Source organism: Neomonachus schauinslandi, chromosome 15 (assembly GCF_002201575.2).
Source record: "Neomonachus schauinslandi chromosome 15, ASM220157v2, whole genome shotgun sequence".
In the NCBI taxonomy this organism is placed as follows: Eukaryota; Metazoa; Chordata; class Mammalia; order Carnivora; family Phocidae; genus Neomonachus; species Neomonachus schauinslandi.
The window spans coordinates 52409407-52424030 of record NC_058417.1 but is presented as its reverse complement, the minus strand read 5'-3'; the positions used below and the strand labels follow the sequence as shown (position 1 = coordinate 52424030).

At 58.3% G+C, this 14624-nt stretch overlaps 1 protein-coding gene across 1 annotated transcript in view; it reads left to right on the top strand.

The window, feature by feature from the left end:
* The window catches only part of SDK2 (sidekick cell adhesion molecule 2), a 133715-nt gene that overhangs the window by 114792 nt on the left and 4299 nt on the right, over positions 1-14624 (top strand). The window contains exons 41-44 of the mRNA XM_021678380.2: positions 3342-3506; positions 4805-4945; positions 5225-5363; positions 7848-7974. Of these exons, the coding sequence (XP_021534055.1) occupies positions 3342-3506; positions 4805-4945; positions 5225-5363; positions 7848-7974 (572 nt within the window). The remainder of the gene's footprint in view (positions 1-3341; positions 3507-4804; positions 4946-5224; positions 5364-7847; positions 7975-14624) is intronic.

Below are 14624 nucleotides of genomic sequence, written 5' to 3'. Positions count from 1 at the left end.
CTCCTTGAGGTCCGCCTCTGCCATCCTGATGATCTCAGCAGTTCCGGTAACGGTATCAGGGGGTGGTCAAGCCTGAAATCAAATCACAAGAGCTTCCAGAGCCATCAGGAGACCAGCGACTGATGAGTTGCTCCAGGGGGCTGCTCCCCGCGCTCCCCGCTTCATCCTCGTCGGTCGCCGTGACGCCCGCTTCTCCCGGCCAGCTAGGTTTCCCAGTTCACCAGAGGCGCCAGAGCCCACGGAGAGCTGGAGGCTTGTTCTTGGTACCCCACGGTCCTGTGATTAGCCGGCTGAAGTGGAGAAAGGCAAACAGCACGAATAGCAAATAATAATCAGAATGGGAGGTAGTCAGGCATATCAGTAGCTAATACTTCTAATGAGAGCATCGAAGGATCCCGAAGGCAAGCTTAATACCTCAGGTATGAGCGCTAATATCTTAATAGCCAAGAGTTAATGCCGGCCGTTCCAGGAAGCAGCCACCACCCCCCCATTGCCCTCATCTTATGCTAATAATTGCAGCGGCGAACAGCTATTTCATCTAGCAACTCCCATCCAGTGTGTAGCTGGAAGGTGTGTGCGGGGTTGGCTCCCCCCCACCCCAGATGGTCCCTCCCCGGCCCTCCGGGTGGGCTGCTGAGTTGGCCAGGAGAGCGCCCCGTGCTTCTTCCCACCAGGGCCCATGCCTCTGCTCTCCATCCACGTCGGCAGGCCGGGATGCCCGGCTGTGGAATGTTGGCTCCAGACTCTGGGCCTGCTGATTTTCCAGCATGGGACCTGGGGCTGTGCCTTGGTGTGCACAGATGGATTCAAGGCAGGACCCCCCTAAAGGGTCGGGATGGGGAGCAGTGCCCGAGAGCTGTGACAGAGATCGAAGGCTGTGAGGATGGAGTGAGTGGAGGGCAAGGGGAAAGCCGGGCCTCTCCCTGGGGCTGCTGGAGACATCTCCCCTCCTCTGTGCCCCCGGGCTGTACATCCTCCTCATCTCCAAGATGAAACTGCTCTTGTCCCATGCCCCCCCGCCCCCCCTCCCCCCCGGCATTGCTGGATAGCATCACCAAACCTGCCCGCCTTCTACACACCGGGAACTGCCGGGCCCCTGCAGAGCAAGGAGGGGGAGGGGCTCACTCTAGGTTTCCGACCCCGTGGAACCCGCCATGCGCATCAGCCCACTCCTGGGGCTGGAGGCCAGAGCCCCAGCATGACATTCCAGCAGCTTCGGGCCTGGCCCCGTTGCCGGGGCCCCACCGTTCGTTTCTGCACGGGGCAGAGCAAGGTGGGTCAGACAGCAGGCCGGAGGCCCCATCTTCTGCCAGGCAGCAGGGTCCTGGACGAGCCCGCCCAGCCAACACTGAATCTGCTGCGGATCTCGAAGGGCACCATCCTGGACACCCAGCTGGCGTTCGGTGCTGGGGGGAGCCCCACAGCTCTAGGCTGAAGCACCACCTCTGCCACTTAGGGCTGCCGGAGCCTGGGAGGACAGGTTCTCTCTCTCTCTCTGATCTGTAACATGGCACAATGGTTCTTCCTTTTCCCTGGCACTGCCATGGGTGTGGAAAGTAAAGACCTTAGAACCACAGTGCTCAATGAGGGAGTGTCGTCACCATGATTGTTGTCGTCACTGTGACTGTCATTGAAAGGGAATGAGAGCTTGCAGGGGCATGGGAGGAGAATGGATTTGCACCCCAAAACTCGGATCTTGGGGCATGCAGTGCTGAAATCGGAGCACATGATGGTCGGAGAAGGTCGGGGAAGAAGGTTTTCGTTCGACCCTCCCACCAGCACTTAGAGGACGCCTGGGCTGGGTGCTGGGCGCTGGGTGCTGGGCTGCAGAGGTGAATCGGGCACAGTCCTCGCCCTGGAGAGACGACACAGCCTAGCAGGGGAGAGTCACAGGGTGCATGAGGCAGATGCCCAAAACAAAGACGTGAGATGGAAGCTGAGGCCAAGCTCAGGACCCCAAGCCTTTGTGAGGACAGCAGGACATAGACGGGGCCCCACGGCTGCCTTCCAGTTGGAGGGATCTGGACGGGTAGGACAACGTTCGGAAGGTGCTGGCACACTCTTGGTCCACAGTTCAGAGGTGACGAGGGGGGTGATGGTGCCTCCACTAGAGTTCCTGACGTGAGTGGGCCGGTAACAAGCGTGGTGAAGGAAACCGAATCCATCAGCCCCTGGAAGAGGCTGGAAGGGCCAAGCTGGAGTTAGGGGGTAGCCCGTGGACCCGCAGGTGGCTGTTCCCAGAAGGAGCTCAGGAACGGATGAGGAGGAATAGTGCCTTGCTGAGGCTGAGGCAGGAGCTCGTCTGGGGCCCCAAGGTGACCTTCCTAGATCCACAGGATGGAGGACCTAGGAGCCCAGCCCACCGAGGTCCTTCTAAGATCTCTGGTCACCTGGGCCATGTGAAAAGGGTGGCCTGACGCTTTAGTTGCCAAATCAGCCCTTCCCCAGCACAGGCAGGGGGACTCACCGTCTTTCCAAGGGCCATGCCAGCCCCGCTGGCCCCGCATGGAGCCTCTGACCGGGGCCCCCACCCAGCCTCCCCATCACAGGGCCCTGCAGGTGCTTGCACTTCTCTTGCGTGGGGCAGCATCCTCGCCGCTCCTTCTGAATGAGGTGGAAATGAATTAGGTCCCAAGGAGGCAAGACCCAGAGAGCCGGAGAGCCGCGGACAAAGGGGCAGGCCTGAAAGGAAAGTCAGGAGCTCAAAGGGTGGGGGTGGTTGGGGACAACGTGGGTGGAGAACAGATGGGGGACCCCTCTAGGCTTGTCTGAGCTCTTTCTCCTCAGATCTCTGCTGCTCAGCAAGGAGATCACTGAGGATGGGCCCCGTAGGTCCACGCACTCACAGGCGAGCCCAGCCCCTCCTGCAGCTATTTAAAAAAAGGATCTTCTTTTTATCTGATGCCACCACCGTGTATATTTTGAATAGGAAGGGGGATGAGAAAAAGAGGGGCCCAGTTAAGGAAAGGAGGGTATACCCGTGTGCTACAATCATAGGAAGCCTGGGGAAGTCACGTTGACCAGCATTTTTTAAGGATGCGAAAACAGGTGACTTGCCTACTTCTACATGGCTGCCAAAATGCTGAGTCTCCTCCTGCGGGTGGTGGCATGGGGTTGGTTGGTACTGTACTTTCTGCAAACTACAGGGTTTTTTAATATTTTATAGGCATTTTAATAAAGGGAACAAAGGGTCAGAGACTCCAAAAGGGATCTTTCGGAAACTCTCTGCTGAGATTCAGTGTTGACAGGGCAGACCAGACAGGCTCTGCTCTCAGGGGGCAACGGGCGGGATGGGAGGGGGCCCCCCCTCATGGGGCGTCTCCCTCTCAACACTCTTGCAGATGAGGGGCTATGGGACATCCTCATCAAAGACATCCCCAAGGAGGTGACGTCCTACACGTTCAGCATGGACATCCTGAAGCCAGGCGTGAGCTATGACTTCCGGGTCATCGCCGTCAATGACTATGGCTTCGGTACCCCCAGCAGCCCCTCCCAGTCTGTGCCAGGTACCGCCAGTGGGGGGGGGGGGCACCCCATGGAAGACCCTGTGGCAGAGGCTGGTGGCAGGCAAGGAAGACCGAGGCAGATAGCAGGGCAGCAGATGCATTGGGGTGGGGACCAAAATGTATTGTCCTCTCAGTTCTCCAGGCAGTGAACTCTGGGCCAGGGCCTGGGTCAGCTTTGAGCTCCAGAAGAAGCTGGGGGCGGTCCATCTTTGGGGTTCCTTTGCAAGGATTCCAGAAGCCCTGGACGGGGGGCTTAGTGGGGCTTGCTTGTGGACAAATCAGTGGGCCCAAGGTGAGCACTTCTGTGAGCTCATCACCCAAGAGATTCACCCAGGCCATAAACTACATGTTTCTATGGAAACCGCCCCAAAAAACAGAGTCAGTGGCCTATGAAGCAGTGTCCGGGGCTGGAGGGGATAGGACTGCCATCCCTCCCCTTTTTCCTCTCGTCCTTCCCATCCAGCATGTCTTGGAGGACTCACAGAGGACTCTAATGCCAAAACCCATGACCCCAAATCCAATCACTAACCAACTTTTAATACCAATGCCCCTCCCCTCAAGACAGAAACATAGCTCAGAATTGTAACCCACTGGGTGAGTCTTGGAAACCTGGCTGCCTCCCTCCTCCTACACACATTCTCCCTTGTCCCAGTTGATCGAACCAGATCATGAGAGAGAGAAGAGCCAGCCCCTCGTCAGGTAGCCTCCTGGATTAGTAGGGGTTACGTGCAAAAAGCATGGTACTGAGGGCTTTGAAGGAAGGAGAGGCCTGGCTGGAGGAAGCATTCTAAAGAACCACTCACATCCACCCTCCTGGCTCCCCTCGCTCTCAGCTACCGGAGAAAGATTGAATCCTATCCCTGGGGAGAAATTCTCCCAGATCTACCATGGGCCCGACGGGTACTTTTCCAATACAAATCTGGGGCCTGCCTGTCAAGGTAGCCCCTCGGCCATGGGTGGCAAGAAGGGGCGGGGGGGGGAAGGAAAAATAGCACGTACACTACGGCTTCTCCGTCCTGTGTCTTTGGCAGACATCACTAATCAATCCCTGCACTCTTTCCTGGTGAGTCCAGAAGCAACCTCAGAACTCCAAGCAGCCCTCCAGGCATCCCTTTACCGAAGGATGAGAGCCGGCGCTTGAGAGTAAACTGTCCCTGCCAACCTTGTCTTAGGCTCTACCTCGTTGAGATGGCCCAGACCTTGCCTGGGGTCTGTGATAGGGTCCCAGCTAGAGTGGGAGGTGTGGAGGCAGGAGGCGGCTGAGCAGCCTGGACCTGACACCCCCACTCCTGTTCCAGCCCAGAAAGCCAACCCTTTCTACGAGGAGTGGTGGTTCTTGGTGGTCATTGCCCTCGTCGGCCTCATCTTCATCCTCCTTCTGGTCTTTGTGCTCATCATCCGAGGCCAGAGCAAGAAGTATGCCAAGAAGACAGACTCTGGTGAGCTGGCCCCAAGCCCAACCAGCTAGACGGGTCTGCCTCCCTTTCGGCAAGGTGGGGGTTGGGGGTTCCCTCTCTCTCCTAGGAAGGCACCTGCTCTGCTAGGCGGGGCAGCCCGGGGTCCCGGCATACAACCTCCATCTCCTGTTTGGTCTCAACCTGTAAGAGGAGAAAGAGAGAGCAGCCCGGCCAGGGCGGGAGGGGAGGCCAGAGGTCTAAAGGGATGGCATGAGTGACTGGATCCTGTCTCCGCGTCCCCCACCCCCTGCCCCAACCCAGGGAACAATGCCAAGTCTGGTGCCCTTGGCCACGGGGAGATGATGAGCTTGGATGAAAGCAGTTTCCCTGCTCTGGAACTCAACAACCGGAGGCTCTCCGTCAAGAATTCCTTCTGCCGGAAGAACGGCCTGTATACCAGGTAGAGAGCTCTCTGCACGGGCGGGGGAGCAGAGGATGGAGGCTTGGGGGCCAGCAGTGCCCGGGGTGTGGAGGACTCCTGGCAAAGGCCACAGAACCAGTGCCCACTTGGTCTCAGTGTCCCAGCGATGGCATTCGGGCTCAGGGGCTGGGGACAGTCAGCAGGGCCCAAGCAGCACAACCAGGCTGGAAAGTCACAAGGAGGTGAGGACACAGGGCTTCTGCCAATGGCAGCCAAATGCAAAGACCTTGTACAATTTTGCGACCCAGCCTACTATTGTTGGGAGCTAGACGCTTGGAGGGGCAGGCCTGAAGCGTGGAGCGCCGCCCGCCCCAACAGTGGGGGGGGCCGGCCAAGGTAGGCGAGGCCGACACACTTGAGTGACAGGGGCCAGGGGCCCCCCCCCCCCCCCCCATCATGGATTATGCCTTAACCTGTCTCCTCCCCATTCTGGAAAGAAAGGGCACTCAGAGTGTGGACACCCTCTCCCCTGGGTCCTTAAGCACACCTCTTATAGAGCAGTTTTCTCCTACTCACCCCACAAGTCTGTGCTTCCAGCGTTGTCCTCAAAGGGCAACATCTGAGAACAGCCAACCAGGAAAGGTCCTGGCTGGTGGTGCCTGCGACTCCTATTTCTTCCTGACTTCTCTCCAACCCTAGGTTCCCCCACACACACACACATCCCGCCCGGCTCCCTGGGGCGGGCTGGGCTGCCCATTTCCAAGGGCAAGGGCAGCTGCTGGGGCCCACCTGACCCTCCCCTGATGTGACCTGGCAGTTTTATGCTCTGGGGAGCTCAGGAGAGCTCGGGAGGGCTTGCAACCCGGGAGCGCCTGTCTGTTTGGCCTCAGCCCTATTAACATTCCCGGTTCATCGGAGGGGCACGGTGGCCAGGCACAGCTCACAAAGCTTCTCTCTGTCTCGTCCTGGAGGGAAGAGGCGATGTGTGTGTTCGTCAGGAGGACAGAGGGAGGGGCACGCAGGCCGGCAGGCCCCCTTCTCATCCCCCGCCAAAGCTAGCTTTCCAAAGAAAGAGCCATTTGAGGCCGAGGTGGTGGGCCCAGCAGGTCCGCCGCAGCCTCGCCGGGCTGGCTCCGGGGCCCTGCCACATGGAACAAGGGGGCGCTTCACGGATGGCCCGGCCTCGCCTGCCTCTCACGCTCCCAGAGTACACACACGGCGGCCCCCCGCGTGTCCCCCACCCTGCTGTGTACACACAGAAATCCTGTTTGCGACAAACCAGCCCCAGGCTCCGGGAGTCTGACCCAGCCCTGGTGACACCCTCAGCCCCCCACTCACCCTGCTTGTGGCCAAGACGGCCTGAGCCTGACACCCCGTTTCCTCCCTGCTCCCGGCGTCACGTTTTTGCCCATCTTGTCTACACGAGGCTACTGCCACTATTGTTATGGTTTTATTTTTAAGTAGTTAAGGATGCAGCTTTGTTATTTGGAATCAAATCAGTGCAGAATATAGTCCCAAGAGGTTGGAGGTGGCGGGGAGGTTGCTGGTGACATACTCCCAGGCCGTGGGATTGTTACCAGAACAGCATTTCTGTAGCAAAGCACTGCCGGCCCCGAGTGGGGCCAGCTGGCGTTCAGAGCCGCGATCCCAGAGCCTCTTCCTAGAGCAGGCTGGGCAGACCTCAGGGCGCCAGGCCCTTGGCAGTGCCCCCCTTGAGCCCGGTCCCGAGGAAGCAGGAACCAGGCAGGGTCATGAAAGACCCCAGCCACCTGCTCGGTGCCCCCAGGAGCTGCCCAGCCCGCTCTCCTCAGCCTCAGCTCAGGTGGTTGCAAGAATGCACAGCCCTTGCCTCCAGCCTGCGGGCACCCCTGGCAGGTGGAGGGCTGAGGCGCCCTGTCCTGCGTGTTTGTGCAGGTAACACAGAGCGGGTCTCTAACTCAGTGGGAAATGTGCTTTCTCCAAGGCTAATTTTCAAAGGTAGGGCAGGACTCCGTGCCAGATTCGTTTCTGGTCTCTGAGCCGATCTGGAGGGAGGAGGCAGTGGTTTGCCTTTTTCACTTAACCCTTTGCGTTAACCCTCTAAAGCTCCCTTGGTGAGTTCAAGAATGACGTGGGGGTTTTGTCAAGAATGACAGTGCAGGTATGCAGGCGTCCCCTGTGATTCTGACTCAGGAGGTCTCAGGGGGGCTCAAAGGGGCTTTGTAACATTCCCTGCCAAGTGATCCCGGTGCCTGAGGCCTTGAAACCACGAGTGGAGAATCCAGTGGGAAGTGGAGTGCTGCCCCCCATTTCCCTGAAGCTGATTCAGGAGGTTGGTCCAGCTGAGCCTCTCCCACCCCTGAGGGGCCCCCAGCCCAAGGCTCCGCTGCTCAAGGCCCAGGCCTGTGGGGACCAGACAGAGAGGAGGGCTGCAGAACGGAGGCACCGAGGGTCGGTGCCCTTCCAGGCCCCGCTGCAGCCTCCCCAGTCAGGCCGGCCGCTGTGGGGGAGGCCACCACTCAGCCTCACCCCCACTCCCTCTAGGTCGCCTCCCCGGCCCAGCCCAGGCAGCCTCCACTACTCCGACGAGGATGTCACCAAGTATAACGACCTCATCCCGGCAGAGAGCAGCAGCCTGACCGAGAAGCCCTCAGAAATCTCCGACTCTCAGGTGAGGGGCGGGAGGGCCAAGCGTCCTGGAGTGGGGACCGGAGCAGCCCCTTCCCAGAGTGCAGGCCTGCGTGGTGGCCCATCACCTGGGCTTCCTTGCCTCCTGGCCTTTATCAGGCCCAGGAAACTAGCCGGGAGTCATATGTGGACCCGCCGTGCCCTCCTAAGCTCTGCTCAGAGTTTGCTTCAGGGCTCATGGGGGCCCTGTAACCTTGACCAGAGAAGAGTCCCCAACAGCTCAGTCCTCTAGAGTGTCCGGAGTCTCCCCACATGCCCTGGCCTGCAGAGGAGCTCGTGAAGGGAGGAGAAGGAGGCCTGCGTTGCCACGGCTGAGCTTAGCTAGTTCGGGTCAGAGTGAGCTCCAGAAACTGGGAGCTGTGAGTCCTGGAGCCCCAAGGATGGGGTGAGTAGTACAGACGAGCGAGGCCTTAAGCTTTGGAGCCTCCGGCCTGAGTTTGAATCCCGGCTCTGCTGCCTGTAGGCCAGGGCATCCTGGGTGGGGTAGGCAACCTCTTTGAGCCTGTTTGTCCATCTGCAGAAGAGGCAGGGACAGTAAGAGACTCTCTCATGGGGCAGTGGGATTGCTGAGATGAGGCACAGAGAAGCTTAGCAAGCACACACAGCAACTATCCGATAAATGTCAGCCTTTATGTAAGAAGGAGATGGTGCCTCTGGGAGACACAGAGCTTTAGAGAGGCTGCCATTAGGTGGGCCACACGGGGACACTGTCCCAGACGATGGGGAGAGGGGGTTGAGCGCATTCCAATGAAGTAACGTCATGGCCTCCCACCCAGCCCTCCTGGCCTTGGCCAAGCCTGGTGGTTGCCCAGGAAGGGGCCAAGAAAGGCCACTGCATCCCACGCCCTAGACCTTTCTGCCCAGTGTGGGGAGAGGACAAGAGCCAAGGGATGCCAGCAGGGAGGCTGTCGGCTGGGTAGGAGGTGCCAGCATGCCGGGATCCGGTCGTGGGCCCGGTGGAGCCCGGGCCTCTGGCTCACTTCTGTTTTGTTCAGCTCCAGGGTTACTGATGGGCTTGGCAGAGCCTGCAAGCCTGGAGCTAGCAACACCCCAGCTCAGACAGACCTGGCAGGGACAGAGACCCCAACTTAGCCTGGCTAACACAGGAACTCACATGACTCAGGTTATGGCTTCCTGTTTTAAGTACTTAACTCTTCGCAGCCGTATACGTACTGGGACTTCCAAGGCCATGCTTCACTGAAACATGATTTTTCTTTCTTTCTCCCCAAAGAGGGCAATGAGCATTTAGGTTCGAAGAACTCAAGGGAAAGTTCAAAGAAAGTAAAGGGACTCCCTGTGCTCGTGAGGCTATGACAAGGGGCTCCTTAAGCCACGCTGCCGTCTATGGAGAGCAGAAGCAGTGGCCAGCAGAAGGGACTCCCCGTGCGGCTCCGATTAGCCCCCTTCAACCTTCCACAGAGGGCCTTACTCCTGCACACTCATTGGCTGGGCACTGACCTTCCGGGGACGGAGCCCTCTGAGTGCAGGAGATCCTGCCCGGGTGTCCTCAGATGGCCCATGGCCATCTCCACATAAGTCAGGAGGAACCTCCTGCAGGACGCAGAGCTGGTCCCTGAGACCAGGCCAGGACCCCAGCCTTGAGAAAGCACTGAGAGAAGAATGCTCATCCTGAGACCATCCTATTTCAGTCACCACCAAGGCGGGCAGAGTCCCTGGAATCCCCTGCTTTGCCCCTAGTGTCTTTTGTCCAAAACAAGCCCATCACTTGAATGCCGTTTCCATAGCAATCTGGAACCAGGCACCTACGGGGAACACATGCCCTGGGGAGGGGAGGCCTCCTGGTTCCAGAAGCCAGTTATCACAGCAGAACTCCCACGTTCCCTTTCAGGGGGCGCGGGGGAGCCCAGCCCAGGCCTAGAGCCCCACCTGCGGGCTTGGGGATGGTTTGGGGTTTGATTTGGAGCTCGGGTGGGTTTATTTATTTTAAGCTAAATTCCATGAAGACAGTCCTGTCTTGTGACAGTCCTGAGGTCAGTCACCTTCCCAATGTCCGTCTTGGCCCGTGGTGCGTGGCATTCTGTACGCTGTCGTTAAAGCACGGAAGGGTCGGTCATGGGAGAAGCTGGTCAAGCTAGTCAAGACCAAGCAGGTTAGCAGGGGAGACAAACAAATGTTCACGGTTGTCAAGCCATTCCTTTTGGACCAAGGTCAGAACACACACTTTCGGAGAGGCGTGGCCCTTCACAGTAACTCCGATGGCCATGGTCACGCCCTGGGGGCTGCACTCACCGTCCCACGTGCCTTACCACTTTATAATCACAGTGACCCTCCGAGCGCCCTTAGTGTCCTCTCTTTTGTACAGATGGGGAACTGAGGCTCAAAGAGCTTTACCGAGTTGGCTCAGGCCCTAGAGCCAAGAAGTGCAGCATGCAGACCCTGCCCACCGGCCCTTCCAACCCAGAGCCCAGCTGGGCTCCTTGCCCTCCCCTGTCCCAAAGCCCGTGATGCCACCCTCACAGCAGACCTTTCTGGAAAGGCCTTCAGAACCAGCCAGTGAGACACTCTCGAGAACAAGTGACTGTGGGTTTTCTTGAAAGAAAAACAAAAAAAACAAAACCCAAGCTCGTCTTCAAAGGATGAAGACGCACGCTCAAAGCAAAGTGCCGTAGGCATTAAGGTCGTCCCCAAGAAGGGTGCCCTAGGAGCTTTGCCCAGCGGGTCACTCAGGTGATCAGCCGGCCCTGTCGGAGGGTGGCTCTGAGCAGGGAGACACTCGTTTGAAAAGCGGCGGCGCGTAGTTGTGGCTAGGTCCGGCGCTGGGCTTGAATCCCGGCGCCTCCCCTCCCTGACTGCGGGACGGGGAGGGGTCCTTCGCAGCCCACCCCCCCCCGCTCAGCACCGTGGCACCCGGTCCAAGCGGCTGTTCTCGGAGTCCGTGGCGGGGGATGGAGTCGGGCCCGTGCGGTGCCAGGCTCGTCACGGGGCCCCGGGACAAGGCAGGCAGGATCGTTAGGGTCTGTTCGCTTTGGACTGGTTCTTGAAAGCCAGGCAGGTGGCTTTGGGGCCACTGCAGGAGGTCTGGGACCCAGGAGGCCACCTTCAGAGGTGCACGGCTCAGGGGTCACTCAACACTCGTTCCTTGAGCGTGGACTCTGTAGGGACACAGCGGTGACGGACACATGACCCTGCCTCCAAGGAGCTCCTGGTGGGCTGGAGGGGACAGACTTGGAGACAGAGCAGCTGGTCTCCCTCGGATGCCCTTGTTGAAGACATAAAGAAGCAGATCCTATTACTCCTCACTGGCCCCCGTGGGAGGCAGCAGAGCGACATGCCAGCCTCTGGCGTGGAGAGCATCCGCCATCGCAGCCTGCGTTTGGGGCTCATGGCAGATGGCCCGCAAGCCCCCCGCCCGGGATGGCGTCTGCAGCGGCATATCCCTGGGGGTCAGCAGCCACGCAGGCGGGGTCCCCAGCATTTCAGCGGCTCTGGAGAATGATGGCCTGACTTTGTGGAAATACCCCTCCCCCTAGGTCCTCTGAGAGCGAATTCTGCATGGGCTGCCTGGTTTCTATTCCAAGTCAGACCACCCAAAACGGACTCTCCAAAATTGGCAGAAATCTGCCCAGCCCTTTTCCTGTGATATGGTAATAAACAAGAGTCCACGTTGCTTATAAACAAACACACATGATAAGATGTGAGCAAGGCCATAACGGGGCTGTGGGAAGACTGGGGGGGGGGGGGCGGGCTGTCCCCAGAGGGGTGCTGGTGAAGGCGGTTCCAGGCAGGGGACACACAAAGGCTGAGGTTTGAAGAGCCCAGGGCTTGTTTGATGCAACTTTTGAAAACGAAGTATGGCTGCATTCCAAGGTCATTTTCAAAGTAAGAGCCCAAGTATGGGAGAAAAATTACATAGTGCACAAGCAAATCTCAATGGAAAAGGAATTCCCAGCCAATGGCACGTCTCTACGAATAAGTATTCAGTCTTTGTGATTTCCTGGGAAGCTCATTGTAATGAAATTAAGCCTATGTGGAAAAGTAAGAAAATACACCGGACAAATTAGGCTTTCTTGAGCACCCCGTCATAAGGGTGAACATTTATGAGCCCTTATGGGCGGCCAGGAATGACCCTAAAGATTGTTCAAGAATGGTACCGCTTGGCCCTCAGAGCGCTCTGGGAAGCCTGAGTCAGGCTTCTGTTGCAGGAGTCAGGGAGCCTCCGTCGACGACGAGGCCAGGCCCACCCACCTTAGCCCCCTATACCCCTACTGTATGTCATGCTCGGATCGGGTCCTGGGCAGCACCTGGCTGGTTTTGTCCTCCCTGGAACCTGTTCATTCCTTTCTCAGTGCATTTATTCAACAACTATTTTTTCTGCACCCGCTAAACAGAACCGAGCATGGCTTACACATGGCAGCCCCAGTAGTGAGCAAGACCGGCTCTTAATGAATGTTGCATTATGGTATGTTAGGACCCATTAGGGAAGACCACATGTTTCAAATAACCCCGTGTTTTCATCTCTCATTAAAATTTTATGGCACCACAGTATCTAACTTTAGGAGAAAAATGGGGAGCAGAAGGCTTCCTGTTTCTCATGGCACATGGATAGAAAGCCCTGTGAGGAATCTTGGGGGAAGGTCCTGGGGGGCTGCCTGGAGGAGGTGGCATTTCAGCTGGGCCTCCAAGTGTGAACAGGATTGGGTCATGCATAGAAGGGAGTGGTAAGGGTTTATAGGTTTGTGTTTGGCTGAGTGGTTCTGTCATCCCCTCCGAGTGTCTGGTTTTTTATTCGTGTTTGCCTCTTGTCCATTGAGTTGGGCCATGAGTCTAAGAGATTCACTGAGGCCCGTCTCCTGCTTCTCCTTAGGCTGACCCATACAGGCCGAGGAAGCCCGAGCTTGTGCCAAACTAGAAATACACTCCGGGCAGGGCAGAGGGAGTCCGGGAGGAAGGAGGCAAAGCTACCTGTTGGGCCCTGCACTGTCCACGTTCTCATTTAAGATCTAACCGTCCCATCATGCAAGTTGCAGGACGCCCGGTTAACAGTTGGGGGAAACTGAGGCTCAGAGAAGTCCAGCACCGTGCCCCTGATCACAGGGCTCAGAAGTGCAGGCAGTGGGGATTCAAATCTGGGTCCGGCCGGCTCCGACAGCCTGGCCTTGCCCAGATGCCTGGCACAGAAGGGAGATGGAAGGAGAGAGAGGTCTTCACTGACCCCAACACCTCCCATCCTGGTGACCTCCCATGAGGCCCCCAAATGCAAGCATGTCTGACAGCGGGGTGGGTGGGGGACATGTTGACTGTCACTTCACCTGTCAGGGGCACAGGTAACCTTGTGTCTGAGCTGACACTTTTTAAAGATTTATTTATTTATTTGAGAGAGAGAGCAAGAAGGGGGAGCAGAGGGAGAAAGAGAAGCAGACTTCCCGCTGAGCCCGACACGGGGCTCGATCCCAGGACCCCAGGATCATGACCTGAGCCGAAGGCAGACACTCAACTGACTCAGCCAGCCAGGCGCCCCTGAGCTGACTTTTTTTTTTTTTTTTAAAGATTTTATTTATTTATTTGACAGAGAGATAGACAGAAGAGCACAAGCAGAGGGAGTGGCAGAGGGAGAGGGAGAAGCAGGCTCTGCACTGAGCAGGGAACCCGATGCAGGACTCGATCCCAGGACCCTGAGATCATGACCTGAGCCGAAGGCAGTCGCCTAACCAACTGAGCCACCCAGGCGCCCCTGAGCTGACATTTTTTAAAAGGACATTCCTGGGAGAAGATTTCTAGCTGTTTTAGTACAAGAAGCCCAGATCCCTAACAAAATTGTGCGTAAAGGGGGCTTCCAGGGAGGGAGAATCGGCACATCCTCACCCCCACCTCTAATGCCCAGGAGAGGCCCACTGGCTCGAGGGCAAGGGTGTCCAGGGACTGATGCAGGGCTGGCTTCTCTGCCTAGACCCCCGCGGAGAGCCCCTGGGCCATAGGTGAGGGAGGGGCTCCAGCTTCCAGCCTCCAAAGGAGCAGGTACAGGGGACCTCCTGTCAACCGGGGCAACACATTCCTGCCAGACCTCAGGAGCCTCAACAAGATGAGGGCACCCTGCCTGGGCCCCGGGTCCCACGCCCATCGCCTCCTGAGTCTGGTGCAGGATCCCCACCCCACCCCACCCCATGCTGGCAGCAGCAGGAGAACAAGAGGCTCTCCTTTGCCCCCCCTCTTTTGTTGCGGGCTCTTGTCGGGGTCTCCCCTCCCACTGGCCCCCTCCCTGCACCCCTCCCCAAGCCTGGTAATTGCTGAGTGAGTGGCTTTGAGGAGCTGTTAAGAGGCCCAGAGCTGGAGCAGTCCCCTGATTGCCTGGCGGCCTGGTGGGACTGCCCCGTGAAAGGTCTCCTTTGTGCTGGGTCGGTTACTGGGAAGCTGCATTCAATTACCGAGGCCCGCGTGAGAGTTGAAAGCCGGAATGGGCGCCCTGGGTCCCCCCTTGCCTGCTTTCTCCCCTTCTCACCCCACCCCCATGCAGAAAAGAAACAGATGTTGGAGGAGGTGGCGGCAGAAGAGCAGTCGCTGAGGCAAAGCACCCCCCTCTCCCGCAGGCTTCGGAGAGCTGGGGGTGGGGCAGGCCCATCTCTAAGCCCCTGCTCCCCCCCCCCCCCCCCCCCCCCCCCCCCCCCCCCCCCCCCC